We start from the raw sequence: 19117 nt of genomic DNA, 5'->3' as shown, positions 1-19117 counted from the left end.
GTCTCTTAAAATTGCTATATTAGCAAAAGTAACATCAAACTACTTTTTGATGTATTAAAATTGAATCCCACAATCACAGTTTGTTTGGCAAAATCTAATCCCACAATCACAGCTTGTTTGATTCCCTTTATAAGAGAAGAGAGATAGGAGTATAACATCAAAAAAATCTTGATGATTTCTGGATATAGTGTGCACTCCTATTAGGTGTGCAATGTCTCGAGTTGACGAGATATATGTACTGGTGCAGTGCATATCTCGTTAAGGTAGTGTGTAATGAGACATACACACTGCCTTAATGAGATATACGCACTGCAGCAGTGCATATATCTCGTTAACATTTTGAGAAAGTGCAATATGTGATATATGTACACCGGCTTTCCTTTGATCTAAGATGTGAAAGTGGTACATATATAATTTAAATCATTTTGAAGAGCTATGTGATCTTCCTTGTTCCTTACAATGTGAAATATCTTTGTATAATCAGCAAACAAAAATATAGGACTAGACAAAATTGAAAGTAAATCATTAATGAACATTGAGAACAGCAGAGGGCCCAAAATAGACCCCTGAAGGACTCCACAGGTAACAAATACAGATGTAGGACTTCTTACCATACAGTACTAGTATTTCTTGCTGTTTTCTGTTGGAAGAAAGCACTTTATCCAGTCTAACATCATGTATACCAAATGATAACTTATATATTAAGTGTCGATGTGGCAGAGTAAAATGCCTTTTGAAAATCTACGAAAATCATGTATATACGTACAGCAGCCACTGTCCAAGTATTTTGTAAGATAATCAAGTATGTTTGATAATTGAGTAGTGCACGATCTACCAGGTATGAATGCCTTTGAATTTTCACACACTACTGAAACACTGAAACACTGAAACTTCAGGTTTCTAGAATCTGAAGTCTCATAAAGCAGAACACAATTTAAACCTTTATCTTAGTTTCTCTTACAATAGCAACACTTGTAGCATTCTTCTGAGAGTGGTTTTATGCTCAAATGTCCAAATCATGGTGCTTTCCAAGTGGACCACGTTGATCAACTGTTGTAAAGAGACAGTTCCGTATGACTAGTTCAGCTATAGCTATGATTAGTGTACATGAGCCTAAAGAATGAATGGCATACACACCATTGCATTACATTCATGAAATATCCTTAGCAGGCTAAGTGTGCCGATAGTGCTGCAGATGTTAGTTTCATACTCAGCAACTATAGTGTTATAATTATGTGGTGACTATTCTATTAGAGCTTTTGACAGATTGCTTTATTAGAGTATCTCAATTTCTTGGGGAGGAGGGGCACATGTCCCTGTGTTCCCCCTTGGATCTGCCACTGACTTCTTTATTCATGCATGCAAGTATGTAAAACTTAAATGCAGGCAACTTCTATATTGCAGACAACTTAAATATACAAAACTATCAAAAGTTAAGTAGCTAGTTAATCCTCATTTAAACTCACAGTTTAGCTTGGCAATGTACTCCTAGCATACTCAGTTAATTTGCCTATATGGCTGGCCCACCCAAATAATTAAAGCTATGGGTAATCTTATTTCTTTAATAAATCATTTAACAGTGGCTATTGAAAGTGCACTACTGTAGCTCATATTATACCGATTCGCGAAAAGGGGACATGTAAACTTGGTTTCTAACTATTCAATTTTCAGCAAGATGATGTAGTTTCTGAGTATAAACGTATGTACTTCACTTGACTGTTCAATTTGAAATTGTTGTATTAGAGTAAATTGATCTGGGACCAGATCCTGTATTCTTACATACACTGTTGGGATAGTTTGAGATAACTCTCACTTTTACACCTGTGATACTAACTGCATAAAAATCTGTTTTGTCATGAAACCACTGCAACTTGCCAAGCAGCTAACAAAGTATGCTATTTAAAGTTCTGAAAAAAATTTAACAAGGTACCTTTGTATACCCTAAATTCAAGCTCTGGTGTGGACATAGTAAGGATAACATGTATATGTATGTCAACTAAATACAGATAGCTCAGGTTTGGAGAGGCTATATAGCTACTCACTCACTGCATTTCTGTGCCATATTATTATTTGAGATACTGATATGTATTTTGCACCAGTGTTCAGCATTTGTTGCACAAAGGCCTTTGGCAGTACTAAATCTATTCTTGATGGATATAAATGATGTTTTTTGTATCATTTCTAAAGAATTATTTGGTTAACGTATTTGGTTACACAATCATGCATGTGGAAATAGGTCAGGCACTTACAATCGACTTCTCTGTTCAAAGAATTCTGCACTGTTCTATCACATATGAACTTTGCAACAATTATAGGTCTTAGCCAAACTTCCATAATAGGATTATGATTAATTACATTTGTTCATGTTAAAAGCTATAATATACATTTCAAGCAATTAAGGCTGCATGTACCTGTCAATTGCATGGGTGAATTGTATAGCTAATATGCAGTTGAGACCATGACACCTGCCTAATGGAAAATATGCACTTGCTTATTTAGCCATGAGTAGCTAAACACCAATAAGCAAGCGCATGCATGGCTCCAGTGGACAAGTGCAACAATTGCACGCATGAAGAATTAATACTGTGGTGACTATAAGCAAGCCTCTGTACTGCATAGCTAAATGACAAGCATGCAGCCCATAAAACAGCTGAAAGTGGGAAAATGTAACATAACGACATCAATATAAATATTTTCATTAATTCAGTGGTAATGTACTGCATATGGCATAGCCATATGTTTGTTTTGAAAATAGGTTGGAAACTTGTGGCATTTTAGTCAATGAAAATAGCACAATTTTTAGGTAGCAAATTCAAGCTCAAGACCAGTTATACGGATGACATCTGGCAAATATCTCTACTGCTACTGCAATTATACCATCTACATGTGTCTAAATGTGTTGGAGTGTCACAGTGGATGTGGATGGGAAAGCCTGAGTGCTCTATCAGTAAGGGCAGTGGAGTAGGACAAAGAGTGCTTCAAGACAATTAAATCACACATTACATGACGTTGAAGTGTAAATGTTATTCATGCGGGTCTGAGTGGCTCAGTGCCTCAATTTCATATTTTAATCAAGTTCACTATGTTTTTGTAAACGAATTAAGTAGTTATATTCAGTTTTTAAAAGAAAATATATAGGTGACTGTTCTATTAGAGTGACTGTTCTATTAGAGTGGTTGACTGCTAGAATATCTCGATCTTGCATTAATTTTACTGAACACGGTACACGGAGCATTTAATTTGAGATTTAATTAAGCTTGATATATAGCTATTGATACTTATTTATAGTAGTGGTATTTAGTAATCTAATCAAAAACAGCCAAGCTGTAAAAAAAAGGTGCGGCCCCAAAAAGGCCATGGTGAAAAAAGATGTGAAATCCAAGGTGGCGGCCAAGAAATGACTGTGATGGTAGGTTAATGGTAAAAATTTTAATAAGGACAATTCAGGTGAATTTGGTGCGAAGACCAAGCGGCACAAAATTCATCTGAATTTTCGTTATTAAAATTTTTACCATTAACCTACCATCACAGCCATTTCTTGGCCGCCACCTTGGATTTCACATCTTTTTTCACCATGGCCTTTTTTGGGGGCCGCACCGTTTTTTACAGCTTGGCTGTTTTTGATTAGATATCACTTCTTTTGTATTTGTATACTGCAAAGCCGGCCAATGGCTGGCTTTGGGGGTTTTTTAACCCATGTGTTTTTTCTTTACCACAGGAAGAAGAAAAGAACTTAAAGAAGATTTTTAATACTTCAATTATTTATGATTTTATTACTAATTATACAAATTATATACATATATTTATTACATGCCCATTATTCCCCACAGGATATTATTTTGCAGCTGATCTATCTACTGGGTGACTTGAAATGTAGCTGAACTATCTATAAGGTGACCTCTTCTAGCTGATCTCTCTACAGGGTGATTTGTTTCTAGATGAACTCTCTACAGGTGATTTGCTTGCAGCTAAACTCTCTACATGGTGGTTTCTTTGTAGCTGAACTCTCTACGCGATGGTTTCTTTGTAGCTGAACTGTCTACAAGGTGACTTCTTCTAGCTGAACTCTCTACATTGTGATTTGTTTGCAGCTTAACTCTCAGAGTCTACATGATGGTTTCTTTGTAGCTGAACTCTCTACAAGGTTACTTCTTCTAGCTCAACTCTCTACAGGGTGATCGTTTTGTAGCTGAACTCTCTACAGGGTGATTTGTTTGCAGCTGAACTCTCTACATGATGGTTTCTTTGTAGCTGAACTCTCTACAAGGTTACTTCTTCTAGCTGAACTCTCTACAGGGTGATCGTTTTGTAGCTGAACTCTCTACAGGGTGATTTGTTTGCAGCTGAACTCTCTACATGATGGTTTCTTTGTAACTGAACACTCTACAAGGTGACTTCTTCTAGCTGATCTTTCTACAGGGTGCTTTCTTTGTAGCTGACACTGCTTGAAACTTCTTTGTTTACTAGAGTGGTATATCCCCAGTATATGGAACAGTTAATTGTTTGGTATTTTAGTAGTTTTTCAGTAAACTTGCATTCACTGATGTTTTACTGAGAGTTTAAAACTTAGTAAAACAATTATGTTCCATAAACATAAAGCTACTGACACTTTACTATGGGTACAACTACAGTAAAGAAGCTTAGCAAATTAGTAAACTAAGAACCTTCAAGCAGTGTGAACTCTCTATATGATGGTTTCTTTGTAGCTGAACTCTCTACAAGGTGACTTCTTCTAGCTGAACTCTCTACAGGGCTATTTCTTTGTAGCTGAACTCTCTATATGATGGTTTCTTTGTAGCTGAACTCTCTATATGATGGTTTCTTTGTAGCTGAACTTTCTACAAGGTGACTTCTTCTAGCTGAACTCTCTGCAGGGTGATCTTTTTGTAGCTGAACTCTCTACAGGGTGATTTGTTTGCAGCTGAACTCTTTACATGATGGTTTCTTTGTAGCTGAACTCTCTACATGGTGACTTCTTCTAGCTGAACTCTCTACAGGGTGATTTCTTTGTAGCTGAACTCTCTATATGATGGTTTCTATGTAGCTGAACTCTCTACAAGGTGACTTCTTCTAGCTGATCCCTCTACAGGGGGATTTGTTTGTAGCTGAACTCTCAACAAGTGATTTATTTGCAGCTGACCTCTTTATATGGTGGTTTCTTTGTAGCTGAACTCACTACAATATGACCTCTTCTAGCTGATCTCTCTCCAGGGTGATGTGTTTATAGCTGAACTCTCTACTGGTGATTTGTTGCAGTTAAACTCTCTACATAGTGGTTTCTTTGTAGCTGAACTCTTTACAAGGTGACTTCTTCTAGCTGAACTCTCTACAAGGTGATTTCTTTGTAGCTGAACTCTCTACATGATGGTTTCTTTGTAGCTGAACTCTCTACAAGGTGACCTCTTCTAGCTGATCCTTCTACAGGGCGATTTGTTTGTAGTTGAATTCTCTACATGGTGATTTGTTTGAGGCTGAACTCTCTACATGGCGGTCTCTTTGTAGCTGAACTCTCTACAAGGTAACTTCTTCTAGCTGATCCCTCTACAGGGCAATTTGTTTGTAGTTGAATTCTCTACACGGTGATTTGTTTGAGGTTGAACTCTCTACATGGCGGTTTCTTTGTAGCTGAACTCTCTACAAGGTGATCTCTTCTAGCTGATCTCTCTACAGGGTGATTTGTTTCTAGCTGAACTCTCTACAGGTTATTTATTTGCAGCTAAACTCTCTACATGGTGGTTTCGTTGTAGCTGAACTCTCTACACGATGGTTTCTTTGTAGCTGAACTCTCTACAAGGTGACTTCTTCTAGCTGAACTCTCTACAGAGTGATTTGTTTGCAGCTTAACTCTCAGAGTCTACATGATGGTTTCTTTGTAGCTGAACTCTCTACAAGGTTATTTCTTCTAGCTGAACTCTCTACAGGGTGATCTTTTTGTAGCTGAACTCTCTACAGGGTGATTTGTTTGCAGCTGAACTCTCTACATGATGGTTTCTTTGTAGCTGAACTCTCTACAAGGTGACCTCTTCTAGCTGATCTCTCTACAGGGTGATTTGTTTCTAGCTGAACTCTCTACAGGTTATTTGTTTGCAGCTAAACTCCCTACATGGTGGTTTCGTTGTAGCTGAACTCTCTACACGATGGTTTCTTTGTAGCTGAACTCTCTACAAGGTGACTTCTTCTAGCTGATCTCTCTACAGGGTGATTTGTTTCTAGCTGAACTCTCTTTAGGTGATTTGTTTGCAGCTAATCTCTCTACATGGTGGTTTTTTGTAGCTGAACTTTCTACATGATAGTTTCTTTGTAGCTGAACTCTCTACAAGGTGATTTGTTTGCAGCTAATCTCTCTACATGGTGGTTTTTTTGTAGCTGAACTCTCTACATGATGGTTTCTTTGTAGCTGAACTCTCTACAAGGTGATTTGTTTGCAGCTAATCTCTCTACATGGTGGTTTTTTTGTAGCTGAACTCTCTACATGATGGTTTCTTTGTAGCTGAACTCTCTACAAGGTGATTTGTTTGCAGCTGAACTCTCTACATGATGGTTTCTTTGTAGCTGAACTCTCTACAAGGTGACCTCTTCTAGCTGATCTCTCTACAGGGTGATTTGCTTCTAGCTGTGTGAACTCTCTACAGGCGATATGTTTGTAGCTGAACTGTCTACATGGTGGTTTCTTTGTACCTGAACTCTCTACAAGGTGACTTGTGTCTAGCTGCTCCCTCTACAAGGTGACTTCCTCGAGCTGATCTCTCTACAGGTTGATTTGTTTGTAGCTGAACTCTCTACAGGGTGATTTGTTAGCAGCTAAACTCTCTACAGGGTGATTTGTTTGTAGCTGAACTCTCTACAGGGTGGTTTCTTTGTTACTGAACTTTCTACAAGGCAACTTTTTCTAGCTGATCTCTCTACAAGGTGACTTCCTCTAGCTGATCTCTCTGTAGGGTGACTTGTATCTAGCTGAACTATCTACAGGATGATCTGTTCATAGTTGAACTCTCTACAGGTTATTACAATAATATTTGTTTGTAGCTGGAACCTCTTGTTTCAAACTGATCTCACTGTATAGCATAACTTCTTTGTAGTTGAACTCTCTATACAGAGTGATTTTTTTTGTAGCTGAACTTTATATAGGGTGATTTGTTTGTACCTGAACTTTCTACAGGGTGATTTGTTTATAGCTGAATGCTCTGCAGGGTGATTTGTTTGTAGTTGATCTCTCTACAGGGTTTCTTTGCAGCTGAGTTCTCTACAGGGTGACTTCTTCTAGCTGAACTCTCTCTTGTTTCTAGCTGATCTCTCTACAGAGTAACTTGTTTGTATAGCTGAACTCTTTACAGTTTGGTTGCTGAACTCTCTACATGGTGAGTTGTTTGTAGCAAAATTCTTTACAGAGTGACTTGGTGGTAGCTGAATTCTCTACAGAGTGACTTATTTGTAGTTGAATTCTCTACAGAGTGACTTACTTGTAGCTGAACACTGTATAAACTATAAAGTGACTTGTCTGTAGCTGAACTCTCTTCAGGGTTACTTGTTTGCAGGTGATCTCTATAGGGTAACTTGTTTGTATAGATGAACTCTTTACAGGATAGTTTCTTGTAGCTGAACTCTCTCCACAGTGACTTGTTTGTAGCTGAATTCTCTAGAGAGTGTAGCCGAACTCTCTACAGGGTGCATGACTTGTTTATAGCTGAACTCTCTTCAGTGTGACTTGCAATGTTATGAATGACTACAGCAGTATATAACATTGCAAGTCACACTGAAATGTAGTTTATGTTTTGAGCGTATTCAACGTCGAGCAACCAAACACATCTTGAATAATTATAATATCAGCTACAAATCCAGGTTATTAGAACTCCATCTTCTACCATTCATGCATATCCTGGAGATTCAGGATGTTTTGTTTGCGATCAAGTCACTTAAGTCACCCACAAGAAACTTTGACATTAATAGGTACATCAAGACTCACGGTAGTGAGTCGCGTGGCCAGTAAAGCAGAAACGCGCGCCGCAGACAATAAATGACGCGACCACTACTACAAGAACGAACGTTGTCAAATTCGGCCTTCCTGTAATCCACTCGTCACTTACGCTATCCCTCTGAAACTCTGGAGTTGAACTCATCGTGTCACTAGTAACTACCACACAAGCAGTGAAGCAAATCCATGCCGATTGTTTCGTGATCGAGGTTGCCGACATCAAAGGGGAAGTTTCCTTTTTCGGAGTGTCTATGTCCACCGGTGTACCGGTTATTCTTAGAGCCACGTACATCTTATTTCCACCGGTGCCTCAAATAATCATCTGCTGATGGGCCTGCGCCTGTCACGTGATCACGTGATTAAACAATGCTGGTCGCAGACTCACCACGTGTCGATTTTCACGTATCATGGCGCCCAATTTGACACTTTTCAGCAGTGCTCCGCACGTGTCATGGTGGTTGGCGCACAATCGGACACTTTTCAGAGCTGTGCTGAGAACTTGTAATGGAAGTTGGCACCCAATTCGACACTTTTGAACAGTTTCATACGGCATTGGACGATTTAAAGCAAAATGGTTACCATCGCACTTTTGCTATGAACTGCAAGACAAAGATAACTGTATCTTATGACAGGTAAGCACTACATTAATTCGCACACAATGCTGTCATTTATGTAATCATTACTGCAGTCTTTATAAAAAGTTGTGCGTACGTCATTGTCACCTTGAGCATACTCATCAAGTGGGTCCTGCAATATTTGCACATTATCCAGTCAATAGAAGGTTGACTGCAGCAGAAGAAGCCACAATTTCTGAGATGCCGACTGTGAAACCCAATACCAAATGAGTGAAAGAATTAGTTGAGAAGAAGTTTGGAAAATGTGTGACCTTCAAAGACATCAGTAACCTAAAGACAAAGGTAAAAGAGCAAACCCGGAAAGGTCTTGAGGAACCACAACTGCTACTCAGTACACTCCAAAATATTACCACTACCCAGGATGCCCAAGCAGGAATTGTGGTAAATGAGAACAGGGGTGGCGGAGAAGGGGGGGCAAGGGGGGCTGCAGCCCCTGTGAAAAAAATTTTGGAGGGGCTTAGCCCCCCTAAAATTATTCAATAGCATTATTCGAGATACTCTAATAGAGCAGTCAAGATCGAGATACTCTAATAGAGCAGTCACAGTATTCTTTGAGGAGCAGTGTAGTAAGCTGCAAATAATGACTTTTTTTTTGGTCTTCGATATACAACGAGGCAATGGCATCATCATGCTAGACCCCCAGCCCCCCCCTAAATATAGGTGTCTCCGCCGCCTCTGAATGAGAATAATATCCTTGAAATTTGCAGACAAATCACATGACTAAACTGTTTGATAGGTTCCCGGAAATCATGTTCATCGATGGCACCTACAATGTAAATGGTCATGGAATGCCATTGTACTGCCTGGTAATGTTATATAACAGAACTTGATCATTATAAATTGTCCCTTACAGGAATGAACCAAGCTCTCGTCCTGCATTTAGTGGTGACATCACTACACTGGAATGTGTTAGTACAGCTAATGGACCTAGGTATGGTAATGTTAACAGAACTTCATCATTATAAATTGTTCCTTACAGGAATGAACCAAGCTCTCGTCCTGCATTTAGTGGTGACACCACTACACTGGAATGTGTTAGTACAGCTAATGGACCTAGGTATGGTAATGTTAACAGAACTTGATCATTATAAATTGTCCCTTATAGGAATGAACCAAGCTCTCGTCCTGCATTTAGTGGTGACACCACTACACTGGAATGTGTTAGTATAGCTAATGGACCTAGGTATTGTAATGTTAACAGAACTTGATCATTATAAATTGTCCCTTACAGGAATGAACCAAGCTCTCGTCCTGCATTTAGTGGTGACAATGTTAACAGAACTTCATCATTATAAATTGTTCCTTACAGGAATGAACCAAGCTCTCATCCTGCATTTAGTGGTGACATCACTACACTGGAATGTGTTAGTACAGCTAATGTACCTAGGTATTGTAATGTTAACAGAACTTCATCATTATAAATTGTTCCTTACAGGAATGAACCAAGCTCTCGTACTGCATTTAGTGGTGACACCACTACACTGGAATGTGTTAGTACAGCTAATGGGCCTAGGTATGGTAATGTTAACAGAACTTCATCATTATAAATTGTTCCTTACAGGAATGAACCAAGCTCTCGTCCTGCATTTAGTGGTGACACCACTATACTGGAATGTGTTAGTACAGCTAATGGACCTAGGTATGGTAATGTTAACAGAACTTCATCATTATAAATTGTCCCTTATAGGAATGAACCAAGCTCTCGCCCTGCATTTAGTGGTGACATCACTACACTGGAATGCGTTAGTACAGCTAATGTACCTAGGTATTGTAATGTTAACAGAACTTCATCATTATAAATTGTTCCTTACAGGAATGAACCAAGCTCTCGTCCTGCATTTAGTGGTGACACCACTACACTGGAATGTGTTAGTACAGCTAATGGACCTAGGTATGGTAATGTTAACAGAACTTCATCATTATAAATTGTCCCTTATAGGAATGAACCAAGCTCTCATCCTGCATTTAGTGGTGACACCACTACACTGGAATGTGTTAGTACAGCTAATGGACCTAGGTATGGTAATGTTAACAGAACTTCATCATTATAAATTGTCCCTTATAGGAATGAACCAAGCTCTCATCCTGCATTTAGTGGTGACACCACTACACTGGAATGTGTTAGTACAGCTAATGGACCTAGGTATGGTAATGTTAACAGAACTTGATCATTATAAATTGACCCTTATAGGAATGAACTAAGCTCTCATCCTACATGCAACAACCATAGCAGTGCTAATACATGCCAAAGTACTAATGTAAGTCAGTTAGTGTAGCACACCCTCAGTTCTCAGTATACATTGAATGCACACCAGAGGAGGTTGGACGCGTTCATGTTAGCTGTACATTTTCATTGGAAAACCTTTGTTTCAAGACAATTTGTATTAAAACTATAGTGCAATAGAAAGTTTATGTATTCCTAAATCTAACAACATGGTGAACCCCAGTGAACCCCGCTGATTTGGCCGGTAACAAAGCCAAAGTTTGAAGCGCCAATATAAAGAATTGCGCAAACTCTGTTTTTATGAGCAGGGTAATACAGTGACCTCAGTGTAATGCAGCGAAGGGTCATTGTTTCATTATAGAAAAACGTACGTGACAAGTCTGGTGAAAATTGTATGGATTAAATTGCAATTTATTAATTTCACCCAAAATCTCGAGTGCTTTATGAAAACAAAGTACATAGCCTTGAAGCCTAATTGAAGGATGATCTGATTATCTAATGAACCCCATCATTTTTCAGTTAGTAGTGCGACTATTGAGGATCACGTGAAATACTAGTGCAAAGAATGCAATTAAGAGCAATATATTTAAGTAGCATTTAATGCGTGTCTAACTTCCTCTGAATGCACACATGGATTTTTTCCATATGAAAATTGTAGACACCAGTCTGGTCATAAGGTGCATGTAGTTATCATTTTCAGAGGAGCTTTTTGTATGTTTAACACGTTCTTATGCATTACCTTGCCCAGAGTTTCTTTTAGTAGAGCAGTATTTGCATCCACATTGTTCTGCTAGCTTTTTGAATAGCCGACTTATTCTAATAGTCTGTCTTGATAACTAAAAGGTGATGGCAGTGAGTTAGGTGGTAGACAACGTGTCACGTGTACTTGGATGTTTTTAGTGTTGTTTTGCTGCTCCCAAATATCTTAACATTTACTTCATCACATGCACTTAACAAACAGGTGTCTACCACAAGTATATGCATCATGTGTGCTCAATAAGCATATGAACCTAAAAAACCAGTACCACAATGCTATACTTTAGACACTCCTTTTATTTCAATTTCAACATGGACTGTCTTTATCAATGCTGGCAACATCGATGAAGGTAAAGCCATGTATTAAGACGTGCGGGAGACCTAAACACAGTGGTACAGTTTGGTGTAAGAAGAGGAAAGTTATAAATTCTGAAAATATCCCACCTATAAAAAGGGTGAAATCCAGCACAGAGGACGTAAGTGTTAATTATATTTATTAACAGCATGTGCTCTCAGTTGCTGTAATTATTTTGGGAGTATTTAAGTGTGTACACACCCAACCAAGTTAGCCAAATGTTTTAATAGTAAAAGCAGCAAGAGTAAGTACTCCCTCCATAAACTCTGGAGTAAACTTAGCAGTCAGGTGAAGGGTTGGTATAAACAGTGGACCTGGGGACCGAGTACCTGGGACCAGGGGACCCACGGGAACCCAACTTTTCATGGAATTTGTATGCTTTACAATGTTTATACACTCTATATTTGTACTAGATATCTTTGCATATCTCAACATGTAGTCTTGCACAGCCATCCACTTTTCTTCGTCACACTGAGTACCTAATGTGACAGAAATTATAAGCACCACTGAAAAAGAGTCTATTACATCAAGTTTAGAAACTGTGAGCAAGCAAAACATCTTCAAGTAATCGCTGCAAGTTACCAGCAGCTCAACAAGCACTGAGATTTCATGTGTCATGTACTGCTTGCATAGACCACTTCTTCACACCCAGGGTATTAATCGAGGGCTTTAAATTCTTACAAGGCTTTGATTTTGTGCATCACATGACACATGAAATCTCAGTGCTTATTGAGCTGCTGGTGACTTACAGTGATCGCTAGATGCTGTTTTGCTTGCTCACAGTTTCTAAACTTGACGTAATAGACTCTTTTTCCGTGTTAGGCACTCTGTGTGACGAAGAAAAGTGGATTGGCAGTGCAATACTACATGCTGAGACTTGCAGAAGTATCTGGTACAAGTATAGAGTGTATAAACATTGTGAAGTATAAAAGATTTCGCGAAAAGTTGGGTCCCTGTGGGTCCCCGGGTCCACTGTTTATACCAACCCAGTATTGCTTGGAAGCATCTATTTTGTGTCAACAATGGTAAAACTGGTCTGTAGAAATGTAACCAGCTGAGCAAAGAAACCAGACCCGTTTGCACGTTCCTCAAACTCCATGTTATAGAATCCCTGTTATCTATTGTAATTATGAAAGAGTGGAATCCAAATGTTTCTTCAGTCTTGTATGATGAATAATTTAGGAGTGCACTTATGAAAAAGCTAGAAATTTGATTTTCACAGCAACAATATGGGAAATAATTTACAAGCGCTCACTTAATCATAACTCACAGACAACCAGCTGGACAGACGGGACCTGGATTAAAATTTTCACTACTTTTACCATAGGTGATGAACACCACATGGCATAATGTAGTAACTGGTTGCTTAACAATACTTACTAGGTAACTGTTGCCAAAATAAATGTACTTTTGGGCTATAGCAATGGTTGCTAAGTGTGGTTGTCTTTTGAAATGATTGTTTTTAAATGTTTTTGCTTAGCAACCATCTAGGACGGTGTTTGTCCAGAACCCATGTTAGCAAAAAAGCAGCCTGTGTAAGAGATATGAAGGCTGTAGAAGACCTGTAATTACTTTCTGGGTAAGGAAGATTTGCTTCTAGGTGGGTTGTTTGTGCCAGCTTAAAATATGGGTGAAGCAAGTTCTTGAATGCATTGTGAAAGCCTTTCACAATGAGCTGTACAGGAGTAAAACAACCGGAAAAGGAATATCTAGCCTAGTAGACTACAAGGAATAACAAATTTATTTGTGATGAAAGGGGGCATGTCCTGTACTTATGCAAACGGAAATGAAGGGCAGCCTTGTGGCTTTCTCAGTTTCTCAATTTGTATTGGGAAACACAATAGGCAGATTATAAAACACTCCTGTGCATAATTTGTAGTTTGAATGTAGTGTGAGATGCACTAGGACTATTCCAAAAGAGTGATTTTCGTCACGTATGGTATTTCTATGCTGGTTTTCCATGGCCTTGTTTTTTCAGGTATGCACCATTTTAAGGGCAAGACCTACTTGAACAGTACTACTGTACTATTTCATACAGTGGTTGTAGCAAACCCACATTTGTTTCTTAGCTGTTTGAAGCGCTTGCTTAGGGTATATCCTAAGTGTATATGGCATCCATGGCATGGCATCCACCCAACCTTAGAATGTTTTCCGCAATGAAAATAACCTCTATGGAATAATCCTAGTGCATCTAGCATCAAATCGACCAGAAGATACTTACAAAAGGAATTTAAAAGAAATCTCCCTAACCAAAATTTAAAATAAGTTTACAAACTTTCAACAAAGATAAGGGACATTAGTTTGCTCCATAAATTTTAGTATCGGTATTGGTCAGTTGTGGTTACTATCTTCACCTGGTAATTTTCACCATTTAAGCACCATGTCAGCAAGGTATGTGTAAAATTAGTCTTATTGAATTTTTTTTTACAGAACACCCTGGGAAGACACCCCCCAATAGAAAATAAGACAACATGTAAGGAAGTACATTCTATATGAAATACTTGACACTATTATGTACTGACAGCGAATCAAAAATGAACTCGCTGTGGCAAGTGCAGTGGTTGCAAGCACCCAAACTGTGGAACGTGCCCTGAATGTTTGGTTATGAAGCAGTTTGGGGGACAAGGGTGAAAAAAGAAGGCTTGTAGCATGAGAAAATGCTCAGCCCAGTCAGTTGAAACCATGACCTCTGCAGTTCATGGCACAGGTACATACATATGTAGGTTTATGTTTTTACTCAGAAAGGATGGGCATGTACATGAGAGCACAAACATTTGTATTGAAATCATTCCCAAAGTCCTTGTACAGCATCCCATAGTTCAGCCTAACAATGTTTGAAGAAAGTGGTACATATATAATGCTACAGTCTGCGGTTAAAAGAAGTGGACACCGCCAACACATCTTCACAGAAACGAGAAACCTTTTCACTTGTTTTTATTTGGATTCTATAGTTTTTCACAACTAAATGTAATATCATGGCTATTGCCAAGACTTCTTATTATGTCATCTTTATGTTCCCGTTAGTAATATGTAAAAAATCGCTGTGCTTATAATAGTGTCCATCCTCTCTGACTTTTACTTTACCCCACCCAATTCATTTTATTCCAATTAACAGATATCTCTCAAAAAGACAATAAGAAATTGTTAGAAGTAAGTGTGTAGATAAAATAATATTAATAACAAATGTGACTGAATTTTTTACAAAACCGTCAATGTACGCACTACATTACTTATGTAATAAACAGCATTTAAAAACAATTGGTAAAAAAGCACAAGTTCTACAAAAACAACTTACACAAGTATTTATCGCCTCACTAGTTAGTGAATTAACACTCTACTCCACTAATCCTGGGTACCATTGGGTTTGCCTGTCCACTGGGAGTTTGGGAAGCTTTGTTTCATCTCCGTACACAGATATAGTTTCCAAGTTACATCTGTTTGTTTACGTTGCTGTTACAAACGAATTTACTGACGATCTTTGCTCAGTGAATACACCTTCCTTATCGAGGACAGACGTATATATTGAACACTAATTATACCTCAGTAGATTGACAAATTCATGGTGAACGTTTCAACTTCATACATCATTGCATCAGTAAGTTATGATTGTACACAGCTCAACTTATGAGGCTAAAACTTGGCAAGCCCATTCATCTGTTCCTATAGATAACATAAAACCAATAAAATAAAATTTTAAAAGTGTGCGTACATTGACGGTTTTGTAAAATTGGGTCACAAATGTATTCAATGATGTTTAGAAACCTGTAGGCACAACAAAGTTGTCACTTGCATCAGAATCCAGTAATCTAGCTAGTTTGGTCTCCGAGTCTAAGCCACCATCATCAATGCTAACAAACATTACAGATTTCTTGAAAGATCAAAATCATAAAGTCCACACTGTGGCTGCGGATGGCAACTGCATGTACCGTGCTTTGTCTCATCAATTGTGTGGCAGTGAGGAAAATCATTTTTATCTACGTAGTTTGTTACTGCAAGTGGTCAAGGGTAACAGTGATATTTACAGCAAGTACTGGATTTATGATATGTCTTGGGAGTTGTTTTATTTGACCAACATGTAGAAGACATTGGAAAACCTGGAATTTGGGGGACTCAAGTAGAACTTCAAGCGTGTAGTGATTTTATTAATCTGGATGTATATGTTTGTTCACACAAGACTTATGGTATTGTCCGATGGGAAAAGAAGGCTACTCCCAAAAATTGGATGAATCAGATTCCCCACAATCTATGTACAACTACAAGATGTAGACACATTGAACTGTCTTTTAGCAACAGCCACTACAACAGCGTTGTTCCCACTCAGGATGAGGTGCCACCACCTACTATCTTAGAGCAACACTGTGATGCTGTTGTGATTGATTAAGTTATACGTATAATACAGCAGCAATACAGAGAAACTAAGTAACTTACTTGTATTTCCTTTGCTTATTGAAATGTTATGTTTGGTCATCAAAATATTTACTTTGAACGATTTATTAGTACAGTGGAGCCTGTGTTACTGGTCACCTGACTTAAGTGGTCGTCCTCATATAGCAGTCAAGGGACAAAAGTCCCGAATATCTTCCCATACAAATGCATGCGTTGTGGTCTTTATTGATCGGTCAACTGTCTAATGTGTATACCAGCCAGTCACAAATTCTCTGAATCTCTGTATACACTATACATACATGTAACTTCGACTCCATGTTTAGCAGTCACTGCCTTATAATGATCAGCTAGTGGTAGTTTGTTCGGTAAACACTTAATGTACCATTGGTATACTGTTTTAATTTACACACAATTGTTATACTTTAATGAACACTTCATACCTGTCAGGCTTAACATATTTATTAGCCATTGGAAACCAGCTGACCTCTTTTGCAACCGTACCACTGACACTAAGTACTGTTCTATGGAATGTTGTGGTTAGCGCCTTAATATTAATTACCTTTTTATGATAGTCGTAATCACTAAAATGCTGCTGACCGTTCTGTGCAGGTTTCTCTAGCCACCTATACATATAAATGCCATTGATATCTGGTCCCAAGGTTACTGTAACAAACAGGTTCCACTGTAGTGTTGTTGTGATATAGAAAGTTGGTCACATATCATTTGACGAATGGAAGTGTTGTGGTACATGGAAACTTGCAAACTACACAAGACAAACATGGTATTTTTTTAAGCCAGAAAAAGTTAAGTTGCACTGGGGTGACTGTTTGCATTTTGATATAAAATTTAACAAAATATGCATATTTCAGCTACTTTTAATTAATATCAACAATTACAGTGAAATGATGGTTGTAGGTTCACTCAAGCCCACCAGAGAGTCAAGACAACCTTAGAACAGGCTAGACTGATTTTAGACATGTTTTAAGATGCAGAGTTTAAAAACTGATACCCACAAGGACATCAAATATGTTAGAGGTAAACTAAATACCTACTGTAATTAATGTCCACTTTGGGATCAAAAAAATTCATGCAATATAGATAAGGCAGCATAGCTAATACACCTATCAATATTATTGAGCCAGCCACACTCCCTTCTTTTCAGGTAAACGTGGGGGTAATAGCAGGTGCTTTGATCTGGTTTGAACCTAAAATTTCTTTCACTGGTAGGGCATTTGACTACCACAAATTTATTTTGGTGCTGGACACTGTAAAGCTGAATAATAGTAATATTAACTGGTTGCCTTCTGTAAGGAAACCTGTTTTCAAAAGTATCTTGAAATTATTGAGAATTAAAGTCAAATCCCCACTGCCCGTAAGTGGCAGTATTGACAGGTATATTAGCACAGTCTAAGCCCTGGTAATTTGGAGGGGGGGTAGGACAAGGCCACATCCACGCATAATAAAATCGTGTAAGTAGTGAAAGTATTCACGTGAGCTGAAATAGTCTCTGTTGAAAAAGTAGGGCAAGGGGCTCAACAGGGCTCGATGCATATTTCAGTTCTACTTACAGTAGCTTGTTGTTTGCAATGGTGTGATTCACAGTCAGAAAAACACAGCTGTTACAAAGTAATTAGACCCTTTTGGTGGTGAATTTGGTGGATTTTGGAGGTGTCTAAGTTACTTAGACCCTTTTTGTGGTGAATTTGGTGGATTTTGGAGGTGTCTAAGTTACTTAGACCCTTTTCATGTTTACTTAGACCCTTTCATGTTTATTACGGCACCCGGACTGGTAGCGTTGGCAACGCATCGCCACCTGAAAATTAATTTTAAACCCGTAATGGGTGGAGTAATGACTTGTTTCTACTAATGAACACTACATTTCTCTGTTACAAGCAGCTGTCAACAATGTTAAGGTACAACAACTACATAAAGGGTCTAAATAACTTAGACTTCAGACCACAGGGGTTTAAGTAATTTAGTAACCCTCAGGCCCTGTAGTAGCGCCTTCGCTTCGCTCAGGTGCCACAACACAGGGCCATTGGGTTACTAAATTACTTAGACCCCTGTGGTCTGAAGTCTAACCATTACTTAGACACACAGTGATGGTGATTAGTGGTGGTCATGACTTTCACGTCAACAGAAGCAGTACCATGATCATCAATGATCATAATACAATAGTTGTTGTATGATTTGTTACTTTCAACAGTTGTTATTACTACGTAAAAACTAAATTAAAATATTTTTGTTAGCCTTTTGTTTAGCACTTCGTAGTGCACGTGGTCCTGTCCTACCCCCCCTGCTGGTAACTGGAGCACAATTGATCTGCATTCATGTTTAACCGTACATTTATGCACCTGTCATTCATAACCCCCAGTACGGGATATGTAGGGGAGATCTTTGCCCACAAAATATCCTCTAGTCTTGTGCCCAGACAGGGGTCTAGTTGCCATGCAATAGAAACACTTGACTGGGTTACACAAAGCCATATAACATTACTATGACATCACATGTTACATAATCAAGGCCCATGACCTACTCCATTGGGGATAGGCGGTTTCTGCTTAAGCTGCAAGTGGTAATGTGAATACCATCAAAAACTACTGTCCACAGGAAATGATAAAAACATGAGTTTTAGTCACATGAAATATATAGAATACATTAAACGCATTCTTGATTCTGATGGTGACTAATTTGGTCAGTTATAATCAAATTTTTTCTATTGTGTGTCACCAGACCAACATGGTCTGGGGAGGAGAATAAGTACCCCCAGGTGTAAAACGCTTTCCACT

General features: G+C 38.4%; 1 protein-coding gene across 5 annotated transcripts; it reads left to right on the top strand.

The window, feature by feature from the left end:
- Positions 1-8051: 8051 nt before the first annotated feature.
- On the top strand, positions 8052-15343 carry LOC136267160 (uncharacterized). 5 transcript variants are annotated; one of them, XM_066062250.1, is made up of 10 exons: positions 8052-8604; positions 8661-9413; positions 9461-9538; positions 9587-9664; positions 9713-9790; positions 10421-10498; positions 10799-10865; positions 14373-14415; positions 14467-14649; positions 15058-15343. In XM_066062250.1, exons 2-9 carry the CDS (start codon positions 9385-9387, stop codon positions 14478-14480), a joined length of 465 nt encoding a protein of 154 aa, XP_065918322.1. In that variant the 5' UTR covers positions 8052-8604; positions 8661-9384; the 3' UTR covers positions 14481-14649; positions 15058-15343. The 5 variants fall into 5 exon arrangements, 1 of the variants encoding a protein (XP_065918322.1); XR_010706546.1 differs by lacking the exons at positions 9587-9664; positions 9713-9790; positions 10421-10498; positions 14467-14649; positions 15058-15343 and having other exon boundaries at positions 8661-8988; positions 9344-9538; positions 14373-14414; XR_010706544.1 differs by lacking the exons at positions 9587-9664; positions 9713-9790; positions 10421-10498; positions 14467-14649; positions 15058-15343 and having other exon boundaries at positions 8661-8988; positions 9315-9538; positions 14373-14414.
- Positions 15344-19117: the final 3774 nt, after the last annotated feature.

The sequence above is a fragment of the Dysidea avara genome, chromosome 9, assembly GCF_963678975.1.
Source record: "Dysidea avara chromosome 9, odDysAvar1.4, whole genome shotgun sequence".
Classification (NCBI taxonomy): domain Eukaryota; kingdom Metazoa; phylum Porifera; class Demospongiae; order Dictyoceratida; family Dysideidae; genus Dysidea; species Dysidea avara.
The sequence above is the reverse complement of the archived record's forward strand: the minus strand, read 5'-3'. Positions and strand labels throughout refer to the sequence as shown.